Genomic DNA, 19,254 nt, shown 5'->3' on the forward strand with positions numbered 1-19,254 from the left:
TTCCATTTGCTCTGGTCACTAGGGAGGCAGCACGAGAGTTCAATCCACCCAACAGGGTTAGTAGAAAAATTGACCCACATAGTGGGAGCATCAGCTCACCGGTAGGCTCTCACCCTTGAGGAAGTTCACCACAATGTTAAATCTCTCCAATTGTTGGCTGTGTATGCACATACCACCTTATGCTAAACGGCCAGGTTTGATGCTACATAGAATTCCCATTGGTAACATCTTCAACATAGAGAGGAGTTTGTGCATTAGTTCATTACCACATGGAAACAATGATAGCTGAAAACCCGCTAAAAACTACAGAAGGTGTTCCATGGAATTGGTTATATTCTTGGTTGCCCGATGGTGGATGGATGGGGAGAATATTTACTATGGTGATAGGCCCAATAATGCTTCTATTGCTTTTCTGCTTCTGTATGCCCTGCTTGATGCAATGTATGCAAAATATGATGGAGAACATGATGTCTCGCATGATGGGACCTCGCGTGCTTGCTTTCATAAGAGATTATAGACCCCTACCCCAGAACGAACCTAAGTATTAGGTTGTTCATAAGAAGAGGAGGGAGTGAAGGGAGAGGGAAGGGTTGCTTTCTATATGCTTTTTATACCTTGTACCTCGTACCTAAGAAGGATCTTCTATATTTTCTGTCTAAGTCAATTTCTTAGCTAGAAATAATTTCACCTGCAAAAAGAAGGCCCCTCGAAGGAATGCAAGATAAGACAGAGGCTCGAAATAGCCAGAATAGCCTCGCTTTCTTACCTTAGGAATGCAAGATAAAAAGGACACATACGGGGAGACGGGAGGAGGAGACGGGAGGATGCAGGACGCTTAGAAAGACACTATAGGGAACAATAGGGAGGGCTGTTTAGAGGGCTATAGACATGCTAAAAATAAGTTGAAAACTTTCCAGTTGATTGGGGAGGAGGGAGAGAGCCCACTGAAGGTATAAGAAAATCTGCAGAGGGGTATTTTGGGGGCAGTCAGTTTTTCCAGAATTTATTCTGCTGGCTGTCTCCTGTGCACAGAAAATAAAACTGCTTTCCTCCAAAGAGGGATCTTTCCTGGAGTTTTCTTTTACTCTCTCTCTGGATCTGAGGACGCGGGCCAACGATTCCCTGGCATGGACTAGGCTCAGCCTACACTTTGATCTAGCAAGCCTGGTCTGGTCCCTCCTTCTGCATTGCCTCTCTCGCAAGCCATAAGTTTGGCATCTATATGTGTGTGTGTGTGTGTTTATTCCCGCTGCGGCCTTGAAGCCTCCGCAGCCGCCTCTGCCGCACTCATCTGGGTCACGGCGCCGCGCTCTCCTGATGGGGCCGTTATTAGTATTTCAATTTATTTACCCGTTTTGCCGGCACGCAAGTACCCATTCGGTAGTTCCATCTCATTATCGGCGCCATCAGGAGAGCAGCAGGAAAAGAGTTATATCCGAGAAAGAGGGTGGTGGGAGGGTGGGAGGGAGGGGGGAGAGATGGCAGGGTTGGGCCGGGGAGTTTGCAGAGCGGGGGAGCTTGCAGGGAAGGGCCGGATCCAGCATGGGAGATTAAAGCGGAACAGAAGGCCCTTTGGCGCCCTGGATTCAGCCTGCGGAAATTGAGCTGCAAATCCGGGTCTGCAAATTAGATTTGCAGCCGTGAAGGCATAAGGACATAAGAACAGGCTACCGGATCAGGCCGTCTAGTGCGGCATCCTGTTCTCACAGGGGCCTACCAGATGCCCCAAAGGGAAACCTGGAAGCAGGATCTGTGCACAGGAGGCCCCTCCATTCCTATGGCTTCCAGAAACTGGCATTTAGAAGAATTCCTGCCTCCATCAGAGCCACAGTGGCTAGCAGACCTTAAAAGCTCTCTCCTTCACGAATTGGTCCAGTCCTCTTTTAAAGGATTCCCAGTTGGTGCCCATGACTGCTCCTGTGGCAGGGAGTTCCACGGTTTAACTCAGCACTGCATGGAGAACTTTCAGTTATCTGTCCCGAATCTTCCTACGTTCAGCTTCATTGGAAGCCCACGAGTTCTAATTTAAGCATATCATAATAATGAGAATGATATCCCAAGGTACCACTGTAATAATAATTTATTATTTGTACCCCGCCCATCTGGCTGGGTTTCCCCAGCCACTCTGGGCGGCTTCCAACAAAGACCAAAAATACACTAAAATGTCACACATTAAAAACTTCCCTGAACAGGGCTGCCTTCAGATGTCTTCTAAACGTCTGGTAGTTGTGGTTCTCTTTGACATCTGCTGGGAGGGCGTTCCACAGGGCGGGTGCCACTACCGAGAAGGCCCTCTGCCTGGTTCCCTGTAACTTGGCTTCTCGCAGTGAGGGAACCGCCAGAAGGCCCTCGGTGCTGGGTCTCAGCATCCGGGCAGAACGATGGGGGTGGAGATGCTCCTTCAGGTATGGGCACATTGGCTGGTTTGAAAGGTTGGCACCCCTGAAGCAGACACCTGCCCATGGGCTTAGCAATGCCCACACTTCCTATCAGCCTTTTGCAAAACTGGGCATGTTGGGGGGCAGGTCTGTGGGTCCCCAAAGCCCACAACCAGAGTTGAGTCTGAACCAGGAAGGCTTTTGAGTTCCAGGGGGTGGAGAGCCTTAGACCCAGGTGCCAAATGTGGCTCTCGAGGTCTCTCCGTCTGGCCCTCGGGACTCTTCCCCAGGCCACACCCCCTCTCTCAAGCCACACCTCCTTAACTTGACCCTAATTTGCACCCTGCTTGAGTGTTCTTGCCTGACTGGGAGTGTGCCTTAAATTCTGCCTCTTTGCTTGCCTCGGTGAAAGATGGATTGGGGCCGGATAAAACTAGCCACCTGCAGAAAGGTGCAGTTTACTTTTGCCTCCACTAGGAGGGAATGTGACCCTTGGTCTGGAAAAGCTTCCCTGCTCCTGCCTGGAGGAGCAGGAATTTGCAAACCAATTTGCAAACTGCGTGCTTTCTGAGCATGTGCAGAGTGCCTCAGCCTCCGCAGCACAGACGGGATAGTTAGGAAATCAGGCTGACGTAATCGGCCACGCCATCTAAATGGAGAAGGTCTCTGTTGCGAGGGGTGTGCAGAATTTGACACATATGCTCTCGTGTACCTTAGGTTTGATTCCAGCATTTCAGGGGGTTGGGATGGATGACCTTTGGGGTTCCCTTCCAACTCTATGATTCCAGGATTCTATCCAGGGAGGGACAGGCTTTCCTCCAAGAAGCTGGAGCCTTCCCCAGAAAGGCTTTCGACCAGGGATGAGGCAAGGCTGCGTCTCTCCAGATGTTCCCGAAGTCCATCACCATCCCTGGCCATTGGGAGTCCAACCACATCTGGAGGGCAGCCTTTTTGACCCTGTGCCGTGTGCCTCGGTTTCCCCGGCGGGTGGGCAGAGGTGCTGGTGGGGTGCTGTGCCCGGAGAGGAAAGAAACGAGTATTTTGGAGCTGACAAATCAAATGGGGGTGGGGGGGGAGTGTACGGTTAACGAGCCGAGCGACGCAGCATTGGAGTCTGGGACGCCGTGCTAATCCCCTATTAAAACCTTAAAAGGGATCCTGGTGCCTCTCCATATAAACTCATTAACTTTTATGGTGTAATAAATGGATTCTATTAAAACATAATTCCCTCCATGCTGGGGGCAAGTTAACCTCTTTAAGCGGCGGCGGAGGGCCCCCCCTCCCAACCGGGTGTCACGTGGCAAAGGTTGGCACCAATATGGGTGACGGCAGTGCCACAGCACGGCTGGCGCTAATCGAAGTTGCCCGTTTCCACCCACCTTTTAATTTTTCGCCTTTAAACCGCCCTGCTGTCGCTCCTTTAGCTGCAATCTGGCGCCCGTAAATGTAGCAATGGGGGAGCTTCCGCTGACTGGAGGGAGGAGGGGAATTGTAGAATTGTGGAATCAGAAGGGGACCCCCAAAGGTCATGCATCCCAACCCCCTGCGATGGAGGAGTCGCAGCTGGCAGGAGACCACCTGACCTTGGTTTATAAACCTCCGAGGAAGGAAAGCAAGTCGCTTGGCTGGTGAGTTTCAGGGTCTGTAAAGGTTTGGCTGTGGTTGGGGGGAACTGAAGCCCCCCCCCCCGCCCCAGATGTGACTGAACTGCCTCCCTGCCATCTTGTGGCAGGCTGTTCCACTGTTTAATATTGGAACGTAGGAAGCTGCTTTATAGCCAGTGGACCCGTTTGTCTCTGGTGCCAGCCGGGCAAGCAACACGTCAGGAGGTGTCAAAGCAGGAGTGGTGGGGGCGGGGCCTGGAGAGAGGGGTGTGGCTAGGCAGGAGGTATGGCCTGGAGAGATTGCCGAGGGCCAGGCAGAGGCACCCAAAGGGCCACACCCCTGAATGAGATGAACTTCAAAGGATAGCTGGACGCAAAGGAGACCAGGACTCTTGCCAGACCTGCTGGCAGCCCGCAGACCCGGCTCCATGGCCTCTGGGGGCCTAATAATAATAATAATAATAATAATAATAATAATAATAATATGAACTTTTGGTCTGTGCCTTTGTCCTCCTTGCCCAAGACTAGGGTCGTCTCCCTCCCCAAGTGTGAGGGGTCCAGGCACCGATCCAGATGGCATTGCACTGCCAATTAGAATGTAAAGCAAGACTTAACGTGAGGCGGATTAATTACGACTGCGGCTGCCCCTTTGAAGAGGCAATTAAGCCTCTTCAGAGCTGGCTGCGGTTTACGAGGCTCCATCTTGCGGGGGCCGTGTGGGTGTCTCTTGGAAACGGGGTTGTCAGGTAGAAGCGCTGGGCGGGAGGCAATTACGTTCCGCTCAGAGCCATGCCCGTCCAAATGGATGGAGCGAAGTCCCCCACGCCCATAGGCGAACCTGCCCATTTTGGGTGCTTGCTTTCGGCTCTCTGCTTCAGTTTGTGATGTGTTGTTTTTTAAAAAGTCCTTGTGAAAATTCGTCAGCATTTCGGTGCAGATTTCTCCCAGTAAGACACATTTTTGTAGCCAGTTTTGCCTGATCTACCTGCATCTGCAAAGCATGTTTCCCCTCATATTTACATTTCCCCAAATTTGATGCCATTTTGTGTGTTGCTTTCGCTAATATGGGAATTTATATGAACCCGTAACTGTGGTATGTGCATTTCTGTACACTGCTCAGTTCCGGTTTGCGAACCTTTTCCAGAAGCCGAACGTACTCTGTTTTGAGTGCCCTGCTTCCGATTTGAGTTCCGATTTGAAGGCCTGTCTGTTTTTGCTATTCATTTTGCGCTTTTGTTTTTGCGGCTCTTTTTCGTTTTGTTGTTGTGACTGTGTGGAAGTTCAGCTACTGGTGGACTGATTGCGTGACTTCAGTACACTGTTTATTGCTTTTGTTTTATGGATCGATGGCCTCGTTAGATAGTAAAATTCACATTAAAATTGCTGTTTTAGGGGCTGTTTTTAAAAGTCTGGAATGGATTAATCCGTTTTGCATTACTTTCGATGGGAAAGCGTGCCTTGGTTTTGGAACGCTTTGGTTTTGGAACGGGCTTCTGGAACGGATGAAGTTTGAGAGCCAAGGTACCACTGTACAAGGAAGGAGATGCTGGCACAACATTAGGAGGAACTTTCTGAGCTTTTTGACAAGGGAAGGGAGTCCCTTGGAAGATGACGTCCTCTACTTCATGGGAGGCTGGGTGGCCACCCGTCAGGGACTCTTTGCAGGAGGTTAGACTAGATGCCCCTCAGAGGTCCCTTCCAGTTCTACAGTTCTGTGATTCCATTATTCTTCAGGCCCATCCTGGTACTCTTAAAAGCACAAGAGCAGGCTGGGTGCTCTTTCCCCGGTCAGTCGACAACTCAAGACTTAGGCCAGGCTTCCTCAACCTCGGCCCTCCAGATGTTTTGGACTACAACTCCCATGATCCTTGACCACTGGTCCTGCTAGCTAGGGATCATGGGAGTTGTAGGCCAAAAACATCTGGAGGGCCGAGTTTGAGGAAGCCTGACTTAGGAAATCCGTTTTGCAGCGGGTGAGTGACAGGGACGAAGCTTGAGGTTTGCACCCTAAAATTATATTGTAATTATTGTTGTTGTTAATAGCAGCCCTAATAATAATGTTTAAAGTGCCTTCACTATGCATGTTCTCCATAATGGAGGGGCATTGATCACCTTCATTGTACAGCTTGCAGCATCTGCTGGAGACACCATTATCTCCCCCCAGCCTTTGACGGCTAAACTGTTTTCTTTTGTGCGAACCACCTCCTTGGCTGAATCTGTTCCATTTTGGAGGAGGGTTTTTGGGTGTGGGTGGGTGTGTTTTATATATCTTTTTGTTTTGGTTTATCGTGCTAGATTCCATTGTCATAACCTGCCCTGGGCCATTATGGGGTCAGCCAGAAAAAATACTCTAAAATAAATAATTTGCCAAGAAGAGAACGCCCTGGTCTTGAGGCATTTACAGCCCACACTTCGACACAGGAAGAACTGGAGGCTGCAGAGGCAAATGGAATCCTTGGGTGGATGGATTTATTGCATTTATTGTGGGAATGTTCAGGGGTGCAGGAGAGGATATATTGTTTGGTTACAGCCTTTCCAACTTGTGTTAACCAGTTCCACAATTTAGCAGAGTAACATTCCCCTTTTTAAACTCACAGCGGATGCGTTTGCTCAGGCTCGCTAAAGCCTCTATAATAACTGTTCTGGTATTTTCCCCTTATTCCCTCATAAAAGATAAGACACGACACAGTCTTCTATAAAAGTATAAAAAGAGTTTACTCACACATCATTCTGTTCACAATAGGATCCCAGAAGGCAGACTTAGCTTAGAAAAGTAACATACATCTGGAAACAGATAGGTAGCCGTGTTGGTCTGCCATAGTCAAAATAAAAAAGTTCCTTCCAGTAGCACCTTAAAGACCAACTAAGTTAGTTCTTGGTATGAGCTTTCGTGTGCATGCACACTTCTTCAGATATCTGAAGAAGTGTGCATGCACACAAAAGCTCATGGTCTTTAAGGTGCTACTGGAAGGAACTTTTTTATTTTTATATACACCTGGAAACTATCTCATAAGGAGACAGTCCCTTTGTCCTCCAAGAGAGCATCTTTGGCTAAGCAGATGTTGCTTCTTCGATGCATGTAGTCAAAGGGAGAGAGATGGCTGCCCTGCCCTGTGCTTTTGTCCTTACCTGCACAGGTGAGGCCACGCCCACCTCTAGTCACATGCAGAGGAAGTCTGTCCCAGCCCAGAAGGAAACAGGAAGTTGACCTGCTGGCTGGACAAACATTCCTCCCCAAGTGTAAACATGTTCACTCTAGGAATGTTGTACTTGACTGCTCTTGTGTTCCACATCCCACATTTATATCCCACAATTTTCTCCAAGGAGCATGAGGTAGGATGCATGGTTCTGGACCTCCTCGTTTAATCCCCACAGCCACCCTGTGAGGTAGGTTAGACAAAGAAAGAGAGAATGACTACAGACATCGTGGTTCATGGCCAGGTGAGGGATTTGAACCCTGGTCTCTCGCAGGTCCTAGCCTGACACTCTAACCACTAGACCACCCTGTCTGCAGTCGGAGGCAGCAATCCTTCCAAAGGCCAGCTGCTGGAAACCACAGGGAGGGGAGAGTGGCTCTTGTGCACGGATCCTGCTCACCAGTTTCCCATTCAGGGCATCCGGTCAGCCACTGTCAGAACAGGCTGATGGTGCAGCCATAAAACCGCTGGCACATTTGTGAAGCTAAGCAGGGTCTGTTATGGTTTCAGCTTGGAGGAGAGACCGCGTGCTGAGATTCCAGGGGGTTGGTCTAGATGACCCTGGGGTACCCTCCAACTTTCTCGATCTGCAGCAGAAGGGGGGCTTCCAGTCGGGAGTGACGGTGCCACGCGGCTCTCCCCGGGCGCCTGCCCCATTCATCCGAACGAGGCCAGTCCACCAGGGAGGCATTTTTGATGGCTCATTACGGGCTAATGAAAGCAGTCTAGCAATAAGCCTAACAGCTCCTAAATGCCGCCGCGTGCCTGGCTTAGCGGGGAGATAATGTGCGGGAGCCGAGGCAAAGCGCCCCACGGGGGGACCTGCCTGCTTAAACCGGTTGACGCCTGCAGCGTGCAGATAGCATTCGTGGCTCGTGGCTTCTGCACCCACCCCCTCCGCTTCTTTTAAAAACAAACCTAAACAATAATAATAATAAGTTTGACTTGGAAGAAGTGTGCCCCGGGGGGCATGTGCAGAGTGCAAATGCCACCTGTCTCTCTTCGCTGTGATTCCTGCATTGTTGGACTAGATGACTCTAGAGGACTCTACGCTACAACTCCATCATTGTACAATCTGGACTTCTTCCCCTGCCTTCCTGCAGAAACCAACGTCATTTTCGGAATATGAGTCGGCCTGCCCTATAAGATTGGCAGCTGGGGCTCTTACGTTCCCCGCGCCACTACTGGTGATCAGTGATGGCTTTCTTTTCACTGCTTTGGGGGGGGGGGGCTTTTTCATCCAAGGGCCACATTTGCTTCTGAATGACCTTTGGGGGGCCACATGCCGGGGCTGGGAACCAGGGCCAAAAATGGCCAGAACAATAGTTCACTTTCCAAACCATCAGCTGGTTCTTGCACGTCCCTCCTTTCTCTCTGTCCTCTATCCCGGCAAAAACACATGGAAAGAGGTGGTGGAGAGGGTCCTTGCGAGGGCAGTGGCCTGGGGAGGGTCCCCAAGACCAGAGAGGGTGTCCTGGGGGACTGCATCTGGGTCCTGGGCCTCAGGTTCTCGCCCCCAGCCAATTGCTGCAGGGGCACCCAGCTGTGGATTTCTCTTCCGCAGGGTGTTTAAGCTGCCCCTCTCTCTACCGGGGTCCCTGCTGTCATTTTTAATGACTTTCTCCTCCTTCGCTATTCATATTCCCTGGGAAGAAAGATGATTGAAGGGGCAGCATAAAAACCACCCGTACGACTTTCCCCAGCAAACTTTTGCTGATTGTTCCTGCTGCTTTTCAGAAAGAAAGATTCTGCTGTCAGTTCTTTTTGTTCGGGCCCAGCTTTAAAAATCTGTGCGGTTTTTTTAATTGCTGCTCTGCTGATCACAAAAAGATAATTAGATGGTTGCTGCCCCCCCCCCATTTTTTGCCTCTTTGCAGCCTCTGTTTTGTTTTTTTTAGAGGCAGGGGTATAAATTTGCTCAGTGCTTTTTTAAGAAAAAAATATTTAGGGGTACTCTCATTTTACTACTCATATTGAAGTACTGCCCCTCAAAGAGGCCAAACTTAGATTCACAATAATGTTTGGGGGTATGCGTACCCCTGCGTACCCCCGCAGAAAAAAAGCACTGAATTTGCTTATAGATAAAAGAAGAACAAGAGGCCGCTCTGGGCAGGGAGTTCCAGTCAGGCGCAAGGAAAGATCCACACAGATCCCACTGCAGTGATCCAGTCTTGAAGTAACCAAGAGCCGTCTCAGTGGTGGCTGCACCCAGGCAACTTTGGAACTCCTTGCCTAGAGAAGTCAAGCTGCCTCCCTCCTTGCTGTTCCTCTGCTAGCAGGGGAAATTGGCTTTATTCCGACTGGTCTTTGGAAACGGGCCGTTTTTTAAGGAAAGGACTTTTAATAGTGCTGTGCTGCTTCTACTACTTAATTCGTTCTGGAGGTCCGTTCTTAACCTGAAACCGTTCTTAACCTGAGGTACCACTTTAGCTAATGGGGCCTCCTGCTGCCGCATGATTTCTGTTCTAATCCTGAAGCAAAGTTCTTAACCTGAGGTACTATTTCTGGGTTAGTGGAGTCTGTAAGCTGAAGCGTCTATAACCTGAAGCATCTGTAACCAGAGGTACCACTGTATCTGTACAGTGGACACTCGGGTTGCGAACGTGATCTGTGCAGGAAGCACGTTTGCAACCCTGAAGCGTTCACAACCCGCAGCACCGCATCTGCACACGAGCAGGTTGCGATTCGGCACTTCCGCACATGTGCAAAGCGAGACCTGTTCCAGTACTTCTGGGTTCGGCACGGTGCGCCACCCAAAATCGCACAACCCAAAGCGTCTGTAACCTGAGGTATGACTGTATTTCAATTGATTTGATTTTCATTTTGCTTTGATTTTATTACACATTTTAACTATTCTCCTTTATAGTTTTGTATCTTACCTGTTTGGGGGAAAGGCAGGATATAAATAAACAGAAACAATACCAATAATAATGGCCAGGCTTTCCCAGGTCAGCAATGGCTGTAGCTTTTGCACCAGTTGCAGCGAATAACCTTCATCAGCGATCTTCCTCTCTCTCTCTCTCGCACCCAGGACTCTCCGCCGCGGAGCCCGACAGGCCGGGGGTCTCTGAGGCTGATGGGGAGCCCACGGTGCCCCCCACCCCCGATGAGCCAGAGCGTGAGGCCCACTTTGTCACTACGGCGCCCACCCTGAAGCTCCTCAACCACCACCCTCTCCTGGATGACTTTCTCCACGAGCCCCTCCTCAAGAAAGATTACCTGCGCCAGATTCCCTTCCTGGCTGCCGGCCTCGTGGGTCCGGGGCCTGTCCTTCCGGATGCTGACCTCGGTCCAGTCCCCACAAGCAACCTGGCTGACCAAGACGGCCGCCCTGCTCTCTCCCAAGCCGCCACCGGGCCGCCCACCACGCCGCCCATGACCACCGTGTCCCCCACGACCCTGGCGGGCGGGAAGGCCGAAGGGAAGGACGTGGAGAGGACCCCCGAGATGGCCAAGCCAGCCTTCACCACAGACCTCCTGACCACAGCCATGGGGCGGCTGGTGCCGTGGGCCAAATCCGGCCCGCACTCCGGCCGCACGCAGTCACCGGTCACCCCTGTGCTGGGTTTCCAGACCGGTCTGGGTGCCTCAGGCCCAGCCACCACCGACGCATTTTCCGGTGGCACTCCGGGCACGGCCGCTGCCCCCACCGCACAACCGGAAGTGACCACGCCCAGGCAGGTATCCGGCGAGGAGGAGGAGACAGCCACAACCACCATCAAGACCACAACCGTCATCACGTCCATTCTGGGTGCAGGTGGGTGACACAGGTGGGGTGAAGCAGTGGAGGAGAGGAATAAAAAAGGGCAAGGGTCACGGACTGGTTGGTCCCAGAGGAATGGTGGGAGTTAATAGCTGGGAAACCCCAAGGGAAGACCCTAAAAGTGGCCCTATTTTTCAGGGACGTCCCTGATTTAGAGAAGCCGTCCCGGTTACTGATTTGATCCCGGAATGTCCCACTTTTCCTTAAAGGTAAAGGAACCCCTGACCATTAGGTTCAGTCGTGACCGACTCTGGGGTTGCGACGCTCATCTCGCTTTACTGGTTGACGGAGCCGGCGTACAGCTTCCAGGTCATGTGGCCAGCATGACTCAGCCGCTTCTGGCAAACCAGAGCAGCACACGGAAATGCCGTTGACCTTCTGATCAGCAAGTCCTAGTCTCTGTGGTTTAACCCACAACGCCACCCGCGTCCCGGAGTCAGGTGTAGGCAGCAACTAAACAATAACTCACCCAAGGCCAGTGAATTCTTTATTCGAGGAAGCAAGCCACAGCTCAGGCCTAGTGGTCTCAGCAACGCTTTCTGGGAGATCTCGCCCAAATGACATAGTTGCGAGGACTGAAGGCCCACAAGGACTCCTCCTCTTCTCCAGGGTCTTTCCCACATAGTCTGCACACAAGCACCCTCTGCTCTGGCCATTTCATTTCTCTCCAAGTTCTCGGAGACCAGGAAGGGAGCTGGTTGTATCAGAAGACAGAGGATCCCTGGATTCTTCAGCAGCCGGCCTCCACTCTGCCTATTGACCAACCTCCACTCCATCCTCTGATTCTGCACTGCTCTCTGTCCCAGCCTCTTCCTGCTCACCAAACCCTGTCACCTCTCCTGCTGCCGACATTTCCTCCTCCCAGTCTTCTCCCTCTGACCACTCATTGTCATCCCGCCACCACTCCCCTGGCTCTGAGCCTTCATCATCATCATCATCATCATCAATTATTTCTACCCTGCCCATCTGGCTGGGTTTCCCCAGCCACTCTGGGCGTCTTGCATCAAAAGATTAAAAATACATTAAAGCATCAGTCATTGAAAACTTCCCTAAACAGGGCTGTCTTCAGATGTCTTCTAAATGTCATATAGTTGTTTATTTCCTTGACATCTGATGGAAGGGCGTTCCACAGGGCGGGCGCCACCACCGAGAAGGCCCTCTGCCTGGTTCCCTGTAACTTCGCTTCTCGCATTGAGGGAACCCCCAGAAGGCCCTTGGCGCTGGACCTCAGTGTCCGGGCAGAACGATGGGGATGGAGACACTCCTTCAGGTATACTGGGCCGAGGCCGTTTAAGAGATAAGTCCAGAATCAGAGGCAGAATTTGAAGCAGGAGGAAGGCCAAGGGGCAGAGATGGGTCAGGCTTGTGAAGAGGCACGGGTGTCTCCCCCTCCTGCTGCGACAAGCTCCTCTCCCCTTTGGTATCCCAAAACCAGAAGAGGCATAAAAAGGGGCAGAATAGGGTCTGGCTTCATGCAGACCCCGTCTCCGATTTGAAGAAGAGTCACTGTGCTCATTAGGCCTGGCACTCCTGACCAGATCCTGTTTCTTCCAATAAAGAGTTAACTTCACTTACTCAGTGTGATTTATTGCTGGCCTGCTCCTAACAATCAGGGTCACAACAGCCCTGTGAAGTAGGTTGGGGCAGAAGAAAAGTATGTTGCCAGACCCCACCCCCACAACTTCCAGGAAGCAGCGTGGCCAATGGGGAGAGGTGATGGGGCTGCAAATGTCGCTCCCCCCCCCCATCCTTGACCTGAAATATCCCCAGCGAATGCTTTGGCTCAGTCGGAGAGGCCAGGTTGCTCAGATCTTCGGCGTTGCCAGGCGTTAGATCTGAGCCGTCGGGAGCTGAGCTACCTAAATTTTAAAAGTGCTTGGCTTTGACCCAGCCATCCCAGGTCTCCGGAAGAATGCCGTTTTAATTGTCAGGGAAACTGTTTAGGGAACAACAATGGAATTAATTATGGATTGGAGTGTAGGAAATAGCCGGAAGGCAGGGCTTGGGTTTTTCTGTTTTCTTTCTGTAATGAAAGGAGCAGCGAGAGATTGACGTTCAAAGGGGTCTGCCCTGCTTGGAGCGGGGCCAGGAAGGTTCCGGGGCCTGAAGCAGGAAATGCAAATGGGATTCTGCACACACACACACACACACACACACACACACAACTTACGTATTACAGAAAAGTTATCCTGCACAACTCTGGTTGAAATGAGATTGGAAAATCGGGACCACAGGGCGCAGCTCAGTGGTTAGAGCATCTATTTTGCAGAAGATCTCCGTTCCCCCGTCTGAAACTCTGGAGAACCACTGCTGCCAGCCAGTACAGACAACTGAGCCAGGTGGAACAATGGTCTGATCTCGTTTATGGCAGCTTCCAGTGTGCCTTGTGTGCAGCCCTTAATTCAGAAGCCTGAGGACTGGGATCTTGTTTTTACCTTTAGATGGAGGAGCTGGAGCTGATTGGTAGAGCGGCCGCTTCACATGCAGAAGGTTCCAGCTTCAGTCTCCACTGAAATCTCCACGCAGGGCTGGGATAAGACCCCTCTGCCTTGAAACGCTGGAGATAGCTGCTGCCAGTCAGTGTGGACAATACTGATCTCAGTGGGCCAGTGATCTGACTTAGTATTAAGGCAGATTATGGAAGCCCCTAGAAGCATCTCCAGTTAAAACGATCAGGTCACAGGTGATAGGAAAGAGACCTTCCTCTCTCCCTGAGACCCTGGAGAGCTGCTGCCAGTCAGTGTAGGCATTGCTGAGCTCGATAGCTCAGTGGACAGACTCAGTATAAAGCAGGTGCCTGTTTATTTGGAGGAGGAGGGCACCATTTTGCCCCCACCTCAGATGATCAAGAGGATGGAGCAACTGCCGTATGGAAAAAAGCTTGCGACATGGGCCAACGATAAAACCAAATGCTGGAAGATTGAGTCCTTCATGTAGCACAGAGTTAGACTGTGGAACTCCCTGCCACAGGAGGCAGTGTTGGTCGCCAACCTAGATAGCTTCAAAAGAGGCTGAGACGAGTTTCTGGAGGAGGAGAGGTCTGTGAAGGGCTACTAGCCATGATGCTTCTGAATACCCATTGCTGGAAACCACAGGAGGGGAGAGTTCCTCTCGCACTCAGGTCCTGCTTTTGGGCAACTGGTTGGCACTGGCTGGATCCAGCAGGCTCTTCTGAAGGTCTTATGCCCCCATCTAGGGCAGGAGAAGGCTTTTGGGGCTGGCTGTGATGGAGAGATGAGAGGAAAGTGGAACTTAGCAGTGCTCCTTCCTTTGTCTAATATTTTGCCCTCTTTGCCCATAGGTCCCTGCAGCTGGAACCTCACTGGCCCCAAAGGCTCGCTGGCCTCTCCCCTCCCCTCTGGCATCCCGTACGAAGGGGGGACCCTCGACTGCACCTACACCATCTCTGTGTACCCTGGTTACGGCGTCGAGATCCGGGTGAGTTGTTGAACCCAGCCTGGTAGCTGTCATGAGCTGGCGGGATGCAGCCAGCGAGAAGGGGAGAAGGCTCAGGGCCAGGGGAGGGGTGGTGGGAGGAGGATGAGTGGTCAGAGGGAGAAGAGGGAGCGGACTGGGAAGAGGAGGTGTCCGAAGGTGAAGAGGCAGCAGGGTTTGGTGAGCAGGAAGAGGCTGGGGCAGAGAGCAGTGCAGAATCAGAGGCAGAAGCGGAGGCTGAAGGGGAGGGAAGCCAAGAGGCAGAGTGGAGCCTGAAGAAACTAGGGGGTTCCCCCCTCCTACAGTGACAAGCTCCCCTTTTCGCTGGTCTCCCAGGACCAGAAGAGGTGTGAAGAGGGAGGAGCAGAGAGTGGCATGTAGGCATAGTCTCAGACTGCTTGAGAAGGATCCGGGAGAGCAAAAGACTTCGGGAACGGTGGGAAGACGGGGACCTTCAGCCCCCCAAACTGCCTCCTCCGGGCGAGATTTACTGGGACGAGTTGTTATGCTTGTTTCTTTGAATGAAGAGTTGACTTCAGTGATTCTGTGTGAATTACACCTGTTCCTGGCTGAAACCTCCGTCTGCAAAGAACCCTTTAGGAGAAACGGGTCCTCAAGACCCAGGACAAAATTCTGGATGGATTTAGAGGCTGTGTTTTTTAGATTCTCCAGCAAGCATGGGGGACATTTTGTAGCCTGAGGGCTGCGTTTCTTGAGCCCCAGATTTTTGTCCTTTATCGTCCGTAAGAGAGCCTCGGCCCCTTTTCTGGGGTGGGGGCAGGTAAGACGAAGGAGGCCGGCAGACAGAGGAGTCCCTCTTCTCGCCTGCAGGGTTAAGCGAGGGGAGGGACGACGACACGGGACCCCGGCTGCATTCTAATGCCACGTTACAAATACAGACATCTTGTCTCCGGGATGCAGCCAGCCGTGCCGGCCCCAAAAGGCAACAGCAGCAAATGTCAAATCGATAGACGTGGCATTTGGCCGACATTTCGACAATACCTGCTTTCTCCCTCCGCGTCGCGTCCCCCGGGGCTTCATTAGGCCCACGCGGAAGGAGGCTTGGCGGGTGGACGTGCCGGCGGGGGGCCCTGCGGCCGTGATACCGCCTCCGGCCCGGACTGGGGGACTCTCCCCAGTGTAGCATTAGCTGGTGGGGAGGGCAGGTGGGTGTCGCGAGCATCTTCAGCAAGGTGTGAAAAAGACTCCTGAAATTCCCGGGGGGGGGGGGGGAGAGAGATTTCTGTGAAATTGGGACTCTGTGAGATTTCCTCTTTTTTTCTCTTTTTCTTCCCTGGCAGCTAAATTAACAACTCCCTGAAATGCTGCCCTTACACCTCCTTGAGCCATTCTGGGGAACGGAAGTTCCCCAATGTAGGCATTATGTTTTTGCAATGTAGGCAGCAAGATCCACACCCAGGACCTGGGCCTGGCGAGAGAGGGACCCATGTGGTGGGTTGCTTTTTTTTAAGAGCAAAAGCAGTGATATCCAGGGACAGGCGAATTGGTCAATTTCAGTTTCTTGGGTTCTCCACCCCCCCCCCCCTTAGATAGATACCATATTTTTTGCACCATAACACTCACTTTTTTCCTCCTAAAAAGTAAGGGGAAATGTCTGTGCGTGTTATGGAGGGAATGCCTACGGGTGGCATGCCTACGGATTTTCCTCCTCTAAAAACTACATGCGTGTTATGGTCGGGTGCGTGTTATAGAGCAAAAAATACGGTAGATAGATAGGTAGATGATAGATAGATAGATAGATAGATAGATAGATAGATAGATAGATAGATAGATATAGACATATTCGGTTCTTCACATCTTCCCATCAGTTTGCAAAAAAAAAAACTTTTTTAAAAAAAGGTTTTTAAAATTAATCTTCATTTTGGTGTTAATTTCTCCTGGGAGACCAGGACTCAGACCCTCCCGCTCAGCCGTGAAGATTCCTGGTTGTGACCTTTGGGCCCATTGCTGCCTCTCAGCCTAACCCACCTCACAGGGTTGTTGTGCAGATTCATTGAGGAGAGGGAAGAAGAAGAAGAAGAAGAAGAAGAAGAAGAAGAAGAAGAAGAAGAAGAAGAAGAAGTAGTAGTTGTTATCCAGGGCTCTAATCACCTCACTTCTTCCCCTAAAAAAAAATCACTCCTCCAAATTCCCCTTTTCCTCAATCTGCCTCACAGATCCTGCGTTTGGCTGGGGTGGTCTAGAGGACCTCTAGGTTCCTTCTGATTCTACATTTCTTTCCTTTGTGTGTGGTGAGCAGCGACCGCCTGCTCCACATCCAAGCTGTGCTCGCCAGGGCTTTTCTCCTCGTGTTCCTGTCTCTCTCCTCCCATAAATCACTCCGCGTCCTGCTAAACCTCACGGAGAGGGAGATTCCCGTCCCACCAGCACTCACAATCTGGTTCCCCTTCTCCGTCTCGGCGCACTGGCTCTTCTGCCGATCCATCTTGGGCACCTTTGGTGTAATTAGTGCAAGGAGGCTCCTGACTTTGGCCGTTTATCACCGAGCAGCTCCGTTTAATTACCGTAATTAATATACAATCACCACTTTAATGAGAGACGGCAACAGTGACTCGTTTATCAAGATAAGTTATGCAGCCGTCGCCACCGGAGGACGTGGCAGCAACCGGGAACAATATGCTTTGCGTGCAAAAGACCCCGGGTTCAACTCTGGCAGCATCTCCAGGCGGGGCTCGGAAATATTCCCCGTCTGAAATCCTGGGGAGCTGCTGCCAGTCAGTGTAGGGAATATTGAGTTAGATGGACCGTGGGTCTCAGTCAGTAGAAGGCAGCTTCCTATATTCCTATTTAAAACATTTCTTTTAAAAAAAAAATCATGAGGACTAGGCTCTTTCTTTTCACAGGAAGGGCTGAAGCTCAGTGTTTTGCATGCAGAAGGTCCCAGGATCCATCTCTCATGGCATATCCAGGTTGGGCTAGGAAGGATTCAGGACACAAAAATAGAAAGGATTTCTTCGGGCAGCCTGTAGTTAAACTGTGGAACTCATGTCCACAAGCAGGAGCACAATAGAAACTCTCCCCACTTGTGATTCCCAGCAACTGCCATTCAGAGGCATTTACTGCTTAGCACAGTGTTTCCCAAACTTTTTTGGGCAACGGCACACCTGTTTACTGAAAAAAAATCTCGCGGCACACCACCATTAAAGCCCCGCCCCGTGACGTCAGCGCGCAGCGTCACGCCGGGAGGGACGCACGAAAGTGAAAGTTTTTTCCCTCCCCCCTCAGTCCCTCGCTCGGAATTCAGCTCGTTTGGGGCATCGCTCCGGCTGCTCCCTCTCCCGCCGCGCAGGAGCGATGCCTCTCTCTGGCTCTCCCTCCGCGCAGTCTACGGAGACAAAGCGAGAAATGTAAGACTAAATCTAAGTGAATCAATAAGAAAGGAGGATATGATGGTATGTAAATTAGACGGGCAGGTTGAGATGACAGGAGGGGCTGGGATGGATGCGGCTCTGTAGGAGAGAGGGGCAACCCGGGCAGCGGCTGAGAAACCCGCTGCGTCCGCCGGTTTCCACTTATTCTGCCCCGCGTGGGGAAGAAGGCGGGAGGCCTGTGGCAGGAGCTCCGCCCCGAGGGTTGTCTTCTGCTGCGCCGGGTGAGAGGATCCGTCGCTAAGCCGGACACACGCACGCTCTTCTCCGCCCAGAGGTTCGGGAGCGCACGCAGCTCGGGCTCGGCTGAATCTCCCACCAAGCGCCTCCTGCTCGCCGCTGCTCTTGGCTCCAGCCTCCCTCGCTTTGCGCGCCGAGCGGCTCCTCGCCGCCGCCGCCCCGCCTCTCGCCGCCCGACTCGCCCGCCTCCCTCCAGGCATCTCGCGGCACACCAGCCGATGTCTCACGGCACACTCGTGTGCCGCGGAACACCGGTTGGGAAACACTGGCTTAGCAGATATTCAGGTTCCCAGTTCTGGCTTTGTTCACCTGTTTTTTGTACAGTGGAACCTCGGTTTCCAAACGTAATCCGTTCCGGAAGTCCGTTCGACTTCCAAAACCTTTGAAAACCGAGGATCAGAGGGCTGTCAACAAGTTCAACGGGGAAAATTGAGAAATGTGCCGTTTGATTTCCAAGGCATGTTCGAAAACGGAAGCATTCACTTCCGGGTTTTCAGCGTTCGGCTTCCGAAACGTTCTGCAGCTGAGAGACGTGCGAAAACCGAGGTTTGACTGTACCACTGGTGGGACTCCTGTAGACAAGAACCCACGCCGTTCTGGCAGAAAGAGCAGATCGACAGCTGAACGGCCTGGTGGACTCTCCTTCCTTGGAGGTTTCCAAGCAGAGATTGCCCGGTTTCCCTCGCTGCAATTCCTGGGGGTTGGACTAGATGACCCTGTTAGAATTCCTGCTCCCTGATTGCAGTCATGGGATTGTTGTCTATCACATGACTGTATATGTTTTGACTCCACAGAGTGGGAAGTGACGGAGACAGGATGTTTGTGTTACTGTGTTCCGTGAAGTGGGACTATTGTCCTTTGCTCTTTGCTGTCTGATACTAGAGAGAGAGGGAGCCATGTTGCAGTGCTCCGTGTGTGTTTATATGTAAATAAAGTAGATTAGCCAAAATGCTGAGTTGCTGAGGTCTGTTATGCAAGTTGCGCAAACTCTGCGGATCCCTAAGTGTGCCGGTGTTGGTTGGCATTGGTCGCTGTGATGTTCGGGCAGCAGAAAGCTTTTGCAGCTCCCGAACGATTGACCAGGAGGGAGGGAACATGCCAGTTGGGCATGTGTCTCTACCAGAGTCCTACTCGAGTGTAAGCCGAGCTTCTGACAGACTCAGGGGACCCCTTTCATGGGACCCCGTCCATAAATAGCAACACCCTAGAGGTCCCGGGCCCTAAGGAAGATTAGCCTCAACCAGAGCC

The 19,254-nt window shown here is 51.7% G+C and overlaps 1 protein-coding gene across 5 annotated transcripts in view; it reads left to right on the top strand.

Annotated features, from left to right (window-relative positions):
* Positions 1–19,254, top strand: part of SEZ6 (seizure related 6 homolog) — a 114,412-nt gene that overhangs the window by 68,670 nt on the left and 26,488 nt on the right. For all 5 annotated transcript variants that reach the window (XR_014520069.1, XR_014520070.1, XR_014520071.1 and 2 more), the window contains exons 2-3: positions 10,211–10,936; positions 14,244–14,380. Coding sequence is in view for 1 of the 5 variants with exons in the window: in XM_083479814.1 (XP_083335940.1) it covers positions 10,211–10,936; positions 14,244–14,380 (863 nt within the window). In the remaining 4 variants the exon portion in view is untranslated. The remainder of the gene's footprint in view (positions 1–10,210; positions 10,937–14,243; positions 14,381–19,254) is intronic.

Source organism: Podarcis liolepis (genome assembly GCF_965112155.1).
Source record: "Podarcis liolepis genome assembly, chromosome: 16".
Classification (NCBI taxonomy): domain Eukaryota; kingdom Metazoa; phylum Chordata; class Lepidosauria; order Squamata; family Lacertidae; genus Podarcis; species Podarcis liolepis.